This window comes from Salvelinus sp. IW2-2015, unplaced genomic scaffold (genome assembly GCF_002910315.2).
Source record: "Salvelinus sp. IW2-2015 unplaced genomic scaffold, ASM291031v2 Un_scaffold3015, whole genome shotgun sequence".
NCBI lineage: Eukaryota > Metazoa > Chordata > Actinopteri > Salmoniformes > Salmonidae > Salvelinus > Salvelinus sp. IW2-2015.
In genome coordinates this window covers 43,041-51,456 of record NW_019944307.1, presented here as the reverse complement: position 1 = coordinate 51,456, position 8,416 = coordinate 43,041, and the positions used below count along the sequence as shown (strand labels likewise).

Here is an 8,416-nt window from a genome sequence, read left to right as displayed (position 1 = left end):
CTGCGGGCCGGTGTTCCTGCTACCTCAGTAGTTTAGAAACTCTGGGGCAGAGTGTTCCTGCTACCTCAGTAGTTTAGAAACTCTGGGGCCAGGTGTTCCTGCTACCTCAGTAGTTTAGAAACTCTGGGGCAAGGTGTTCCTGCTACCTCAGTGTGTTAGAAACTCTGGGGCCAGGTGTTCCTGCTACCTCAGTGGTTTTTAGAAACTCTGGGGCCAGGTGTTCCTGCTACCTCAGTAGTTTAGAAAAATCTGGGGCAAGGTGTTCCTGCTACCTCAGTGTTTAGAAACTCTGGGGCCAGGTGTTCCTGCTACCTCAGTAGTTTAGAAACTCTGGGGCAGGTGTTCCTGCTACCTCAGTGGTTTTAGAAACTCTGGGGCCAGGTGTTCCTGCTACCTCAGTATTTTAGAAACTCTGGGGCCAGGTGTTCCTGCTACCTCAGTAGTTTAGAAACTCTGGGCCAGGTGTTCCTGCTACCTCAGTAGTTTTAGAAACTCTGGGCCAGGTGTTCCTGCTACCTCAGTAGTTTAGAAACTCTGGGGCCAGGTGTTCCTGCTACCTCAGTAGTTTAGTAACTCTGGGGCCAGGTGTTCCTGCTACCTCAGTGGTTTAGAAACTCTGGGGCCAGGTGTTCCTGCTACCTCAGTAGTTTAGAAACTCTGGGGCTAGGTGTTCCTGCTACCTCAGTGGTTTAGAAACTCTGGGCCAGGTGTTCCTGCTACCTCAGTAGTTTAGTAACTCTGGGCCAGGTGTAGTGTAGAAACTCTAAACTACTGGGATTCGCTCAGAATTTGAATTGATTATCATTTCACTCAGTAAATCCACCCCCCCCCCTCCAAGTCCCACGTTGTGATTCTATACATCTCTATGGCTATCTCTTTCTAACATGATTTCTGAATGACTACCTCATCTCTGTACCCCACACATACAATTATCTGTAAGGTCCCTCAGTCGAGCAGTGAATTTCAAACACAGATTCAACACAGGTGAGGAAGGAAACCGCTCAGAGATTTCACCATGAGGCCAATGGTGACTTTAAAACAGTTAGAGAGTTTAATGGCTGTGATAGGAGAACAATGAAGATGGATCATCAACACTGTAGTTACTCCACAATACTAACATAATTGACCGAGTGAAAAGAAGGAAGCCTGTACAGAATGAAAATATTCAAAAACAGGCATCCTGTTTGCAATCAGGCACTAAAGTGAAATTGCAAAAAATGTGTCAAAGAAATTAACTTTACAACGTGTTGGGGGTGAATCTAACACAACACTGAGTACCACTCTTCAGTTTTTCAAGCATCGTGGCGGCTGCATCATGTTATGGGTATGCTTGTCATCATGAAGGACTAAATCTAACAATTTTATACAAAACATTTGTAGAGGTATAATTTACTCAAACATACAAGCAAAATCCTAGAGGAAAACCTGGTTCAGTCTGCTTTCCACCAGACACTGGGAGATGAATTCACCTTTCAGCAGGACAACAACCTGAAACACAAGGACAAATCTACACTGGAGTTGCTTACAAGACGATGTTTAATGTTCCTGAGTGGCCTAGATGGTGTTGACCTAAAACGGCTTGAAAATCTATGGCAAGACCTGAAAATGGCTGTCAAGAAATGATCAAAAATACAACTTGACAGAGCTTAAAGAATTTTATAAAGAATTATGTGCAAATATTGTACAATCCAGGTGTGGAAAGCTCTTAGAGACTTACCCAGAAAGACTCACAGCTGTAATCACTGCCAAAGGTCATTCTAACAAGTATTAACTCAGGGGTGTGAATACTTAAGTAAATGAGAGATCTGTTTTTTTTTCTTCATTTTAATAAATGTGAGGGGAAAAATCTGAATGTTTTCACTTTCATTATGGGGTATTGTATGTAGATGGGTGAGGGGAAAAGGCTGTAACGTGGAATACATCAAGCAGTATCCCTTTCTGACTGTAGTCGACACCAATCTCTCCCCTCACCCAGAGACAGATATTAGGAAATCATAATCATCATCTGTAAATATTATATATATACATTAATATTAATATTATTAATAATCAGTTAATATTGTATTAATATGTACCTCTCAGAGTGACAGAGCAGGCGGAGGAAAACAAGATGGCAGCCAGTAACCTGGGCATTATTACCTCTTCTCTCAGAGTGACAGAGCAGGCGAGGAAAACAAGATGGCAGCCAGTAACCTGGCATTATTACCTCTTCTCTCAGAGTGACAGAGCAGGCGGAGGGAAAACAAGAGTGACGCCAGTAACCTGGGCATTATTACCTCTTCTCTCAGAGTGACAGAGCAGGCTGAGGAAAACAAGATGGCAGCCAGTAACCTGGGCATATTACCTCTTCTCTCAGTGACAGGCAAGCGGAGGAAAACAAGATGGCAGCCAGTAACCTGGGCATTATTACCTCTTCTCTCAGAGTGACAGAGCAGGCGGAGGAAAACAAGATGATAGCCAGTAACCTGGGCATTATTTTCGGCCCTACGCTGGTCAAACCACGACAGACTGATGCAGAGGTTTCCCTGTCTTCTCTGGTTGATTACCCTTACCAGGTGAGTTCCTGTAAACTAACCCTTACCAGGTGTGTACCTGGAGACTACCCCTAACCCTTACCAGGTGTGTACCTGGAGACTACCCCTAACCCTTACCAGGTGTGTATCTGGGGACTAACCCTACCAGGTGTGTATCTGGGGACTAACCCTACCAGGTGTGTCCCTGGGGACTTATCATTTCGTTATCCAGTCTATGACCAATCAATAACTCTTGTAATGAAAAGGGCTGTGTAAATGAAATGTATTGTTATGAAAAGTGTTGCCTGTGACTTTTACAAATCAAAATGGTCACCTTAGTTTTTGCTCCTTTATTCACTGATGACTTGTATCCTCCCAGGCACTGATGGTGGAGTTGCTGGTACGTCACTTCCAGATGATCTTTGATGTGGCCAGCACCGTCTCCTCTTCCTCCTCACCCACCTCCACGGCGGACCAGACCTCCACCTCCACGACGGACCAGACCTCCACCTCCACGACGGACCAGACCTCCACCTCCACGACGGACCAGACCTCCACCTCCACGACGGACCAGACCCCCACCTCCACGACGGACCAGACCCCCACCTCCACGACGGACCAGACCTCCACCCGACTCACCCTTCAGGAGGAGCAGAGACTCAATCGTCGCTCCGCCTCCCTGCTCGACATCAAGGAGGTGAGGAGGTCCAAGTGTCTTGAATGAGTCAATAAGTTCTGTAAAGTCCGACCCATTGCAGAGGAAATGAACTGGAGTCTGAGGAAACCCACATCACTTTAGGGGTTATTTATTATATCAATCAAAGGTGGCAATTGTAAAGGGCGGACAAGGTTGTACGGGGCGGACAGGGTTGTACGGGGCGGACAGGGTTGTACGGGGCGGACAGGGTTGTACGGGGCGAACAGGGTTGTACGGGGCGGACAGGGTTGTACGGGGCGGACAGGGTTGTACGGGGCGGACAGGGTTGTACGGGGCGGACAGGGTTGTACGGGGCGGACAGGGTTGTATTTAAAGATTGACCACCTTGGTAAGAATCAATTGACTGTTTGGCTTTGTTGTTGTTCTTTGTCGTTCCTAAACCTTTTGGCTTGTTTCCAAGCAGAGCACCAAAGTCTACAAGAGACACTCGTCGGTCATCCCATCCTCTCATATCCTGGATGAGGTGAAGACAGGAAGGACCGGACCAGACAGGAGAGAGTTAACAGCCCTGGAGAGACTCAACGGTGTCGGCTCTGCTGCTGCTGCTGGTTCTCCCAAGGTTTGTTTCTGAGTGAGAGAGTTAGTTAGTTATGAAATGTATTTCACAGGGACAGTGCATATTAATCATCGTTGCAACATCAACAGGTTCAACGTCATTGCTAAAGTGTCAGAGTTAGGAATCAGCAACGAAGCTCATTTCTGTCTGTTTTGTCCCATAGGTGCAGAGGTCTACCCTTGTGTTTGGTCGTCCCAGCATCAATCTCTCCTCCTCTACCTCCTCTACGGCCCCTCGGGTCAAACTTCGCACCCAGCGCTCTAGAATACTGTTCCGACCAATCAGCATGCCCTTGGAGCGCCTGCCCCTCCCCACCCCCTCCCAGGTTAACACCCATCACTTTAATAGTTTTTTTTTAGGACAATATACTGGAATTGTCTTCTGATGGTTTTTAATGTGGTGTAGTATTGCTCTTTTTGATTTCTGTGGCTGTAAGTATGATACACCGACAGTATTTCCCGTCATGGGGATTAATAAAGTACAATCTCATCTCTCAGGTCGTTGAGAGGAACAGCAACGCCGCCGCCATGTTGGATCCCACCGCTGACTCCATCATGGAGTCGGCCGAACCGGAGAAGGAAAAGCCTCGGATTGGTGAGGGGTCAAGGGTCAGTACCTATTTTATCACACCCTTCAATCCCCAGGTCGTGCAGCGTAGGACCTGGGATAGGAAGTATAAACACTACGATGTCACGCCACGCACCGCCATGATCATGGCTAATTTACCGCCTGCCGGTACTGGCCCCGGAACACATCCGACAGGGAAGCAGCCGACGATGCCGACACAACTGTCCGTATCTGGGCCGACTAGCTCTGCTCTCCCATCCAGTAGTAGTTTCAGCACTATATTCCCCAACAACCCATACACAGTGTCGTTGAAGGCTGGCCAGATGTCCAGAAGAGACAGAGAGGAGACTAAGGACAGGCCTAACTCTGCTGCTGGAGGTGATGGGGAGACAAGAACATCTACCAACTCCCCCATAGCGTTCAGACAACCAAGGAATCTGCAGCCTCCGCCCGGAACCTTCTACAAGCCTCCTGGTTCTTCAGGCACGAGAGGTTGGCCATCATCAAGTACCTCTGGGACCACTAGCCCCATCAATATGTCCCCAACTTCTACTGTTAAAACCTCTTCACCAACTTTTCCTACTGTTAAAACCTCTTCCCTGACTTTTCCTACTGTTAAAACCTCTTCCCCGACTTTTCCTACTGTTAAAACCTCTTCTCCGACCTCTCCTACTGTTAAAACCTCTTCCCCGACCTCTCCGACCTCTCCTACTGTTAAAACCTCTTCCCCGACCTCTCCTACTGTTAAAACCTCTTCCCCGAACCTCTCCTTACTGTTAAAACCTCTTCCCCGACCTCTCGTTACTGTTAAAACCTCTTCCCCGACCTTCTTCCTACTGTTAAAACCTCTCCCCGACCTCTCCTACTGTTAAAACCTCTTCCTCGACCTCTCCTACTGTTAAACCTCTCCTCAACTTCTCCTACTGCTCTCCTCCTCCTCGCTTCCTCCCGTTCCTCCACCCCTATGGTTACCACCGCCACCCTTCAGACCTCAAACCTCCCCATACACTGTCCACAGGACTCGGTGGACAGCTCTGTTAGTGTTGACCCTGAGGTTGAGACCTCCGCTGCCCTTCCACCTCCCCGGTCCCCTCCCCCCAGCAGCCCAGAGGACCTCAGCCCCACTGAGGCCAAACCGCCGCACCAAAGACTGAGACCCCSGCCCAAACCCAGCGCTCCCGGCGAGGCCCACTTTGTCTGAACCGTGATGTCGTCACACACAGCTGGGGACACAGAAAACAACAACAGAGTTGGCCAAGACTGCCACGATAAAGGTCACGTTCCTGCCCGACGACATTGCAGACGTGTGCCAGATCTCACAACACCTGAAATAGGTACTATCAGCTAACCACGTCATATGATATAGCCATCTGATGCCCAACTGCACAGTCCGTGACATGGCACACCACCATAGGCAGTCATTACTTTGCATCAACCAATCTCTTTCCTCCCTTTGCGTGGCTCTAGGGAAACAGGGGTGATTATTGGGGGGGGGAAACCCCAACAGTGGCAGTCTTGAATTACTGTTGACGTCTGTAAGCAGGAAGTCTCCCCACTGTGGATGATGTCATATTGCCGAGTCTACTTTTACAGCCAAAAACCCGTTTTTATATATATATGTGTGTGTGTCTGTAAATCATTTCTACAGTGTGTATCTCTGTGCCAGATTGTATATTGGGAAAATACCTATTATTTTGATGTCAGAAGGAGTGTAAAAAGGTAGAACAGAAAAGTGTTGCCTACATGTGTTTAATATATTGTAGCGATGGGCCAGTAACCGAAAGGTTGCTGGATCGAATCCCCGAGTTGACAAGGTAAAAATCGCCTCTGAACAAAACAGTTAACCCACTGTTCCCTGGGCACCGAAGATGTGGATGTCGATTAAGGCAGCCCCCCCCCGCACCTCTCTGATTCAGAGGAGGTTGGGTTAAATGTGGAAGACACATTTCAGTTGAATGCATTCAGTTGTATTGACTAGGTATCCCCCCTTTCATTCAGTTGTACAACTGACTAGGTATCCCCCCTTTCCATGTTCTATGATGAAGTCAGAACAAACAGAAGTGTAAGCAGAGGCTGGTCCATCCTAATCAAATATACTTCTCTAAGTACTATACAGAATCCCACCATCTGCAATTCATTGAATTCTGTGTCAATATTGTCTGATGTCCTTGGTCAACACGTCCACTTTACATCTGATGTCCTGGTCAACACTGCTGTTACATCTGATGTCCTGGTCAACACTGCCCCGTACATCTGATGTCCTGGTTCAACCTCCCCGTTACATCTGAGTCCTGGTTCAACACTCCCCGTTACATCTGATGTCTGGTCAACACTCCCGTTACATCTGATGTCCTGGTCAACACTGCCCGTTACATCTGATGTCCTGTGCTCAACACTGAACTGTTACATCTGATGTCCTCGGTCAACACTCCCCGTTACATCTATTTCCTGGTCAACACTGCCTTTACATCTGATGTCCTGGTCAACACTGCTGTACAGATCTGATGTCCTGGTCAACACTGCTGCCGTTACATCTGATGTCCTGGTCAACACTGCCCGTTACATCTGATGTCCTGGTCAACACTCCCCGTTTACATCTGATGTCCTGGTCAACACTCCCCGTTACATCTGATGTCCTGGTCAACACTCCCCGTTACATCTGATGTCCTGGTCAACACTGCCTGTTACATTTTTTAATTAGTTACAAATATATTCTACCTGCCATCTCATCACAAACTGTACATTTTTTTTMMGGGGGGGGGGTTCCAAGAAGGAACTGGAACTTAAATCAAGTTACTTTTCTCAATGAAATCATGTAATCAGTTCTTGAAGTCATGTTAGAGAGAAACAAGGAATTAGTTCTATTGGGAATGAAATACAATTTTTGTTTTTACAATTAATTATACAGTGCAGGAAATGTTGTCATGTTCTGGATGTAGGGATCTGATTATATCCACATGATGCACTTACTTAATCCAGGTTCAATGTTTTTACAAGCTTTTCATTTTTATTATTGCGCAGTGAATGGATGGAAGCCTTTTTAAAAATGTTTTTATTTTACCCATAATCCTGTTCAGGTTAGCATCTGATACTTCATGTCACTTTTTTTTTGTTACGTACCTGTTTACGTTTTATATACGTTACTTTGAAACTGCACGTTTTGTTGCAGTGAATTATTTGTCAACGTCTTGTGACCATACAAAAACATCTTGCATCACATTTTAAAAGTGTAGTTGAAACTTTACTTGAGTGTTGACATTTTATTTTTTGTTATTAGCAAATGTCCAATTTCTGTCATTAACAATTAACATACAGGGCCTTCAGAAAGTGTCCACACCCCTTGACTTTTACCACATTTTGTTACACCCTGGATTTAAAATGGATTTAATAAAGATTTTTTTTGACACAGGCCTACTACTACACACAATATATCTTTTTTTTATTTCTACAAACTAATTCCAAATGAAAATCTTAAATGTCTTGAGTCAATAAGTATTCAACCCCTTTTGTAATGGCAATGCCTAAATAAGTTGAGGACTAACATTTTTGCTTAACAAGTCACATAAGTTGCATGGGACTCACTCTGTGTGCAATAATAATGATTTTTGAATGACTACCTCATCTCTGTACCCCCACACATATACAATTATCTGTATAAGCATTCAACAGGGATGCTGCGCCCATGTCGACTCCAATTCTTCCCACAGTTGTCAAGTTGGCTGGATTTCCTTTGGGTGGTGGACCATTCTTGATGCACACAGGGAACTGTTGAGGGTGAAAATCCTGTTGCTGGATGCTGCTTGGGCCTGATGGATGTATCCCATAATCGAATGGCCTGTGCTACCTGGGACTCTTCATCTGTCTGTATTTTAATGGACTGTGCTACCTGGGACTTACCTACCGAGGAGGTCGTCTCCATCTGCTTCTCCTCCTCCATCTTGTAGTGGAGTAGACYGAGGCCTGCCCTGAGTGCCTATGCTGATCTTACAGCTATTGTATGCAGTAMTRATGTGCCAATGAACCAAAGTTATACTGTTAGCACTGAGGCGGTGTGCCCTAGTA

The 8,416-nt window shown here is 46.2% G+C and overlaps 1 protein-coding gene across 1 annotated transcript in view; it reads left to right on the top strand.

The window, feature by feature from the left end:
- LOC112075175 (rho GTPase-activating protein 29-like) overlaps positions 1 to 6,671 on the top strand; it is a gene marked incomplete at its 5' end in the record, with an annotated part of 16,877 nt that extends 10,206 nt beyond the window's left edge. Inside the window, 5 exons of the mRNA XM_070440789.1 lie at positions 2,423 to 2,555; positions 2,893 to 3,210; positions 3,632 to 3,790; positions 3,951 to 4,112; positions 4,285 to 6,671. Coding sequence (XP_070296890.1) covers positions 2,423 to 2,555; positions 2,893 to 3,210; positions 3,632 to 3,790; positions 3,951 to 4,112; positions 4,285 to 5,226 — 1,714 coding nt within the window. The remainder of the gene's footprint in view (positions 1 to 2,422; positions 2,556 to 2,892; positions 3,211 to 3,631; positions 3,791 to 3,950; positions 4,113 to 4,284) is intronic.
- Between the last annotated feature and the right edge of the window lie 1,745 nt (positions 6,672 to 8,416).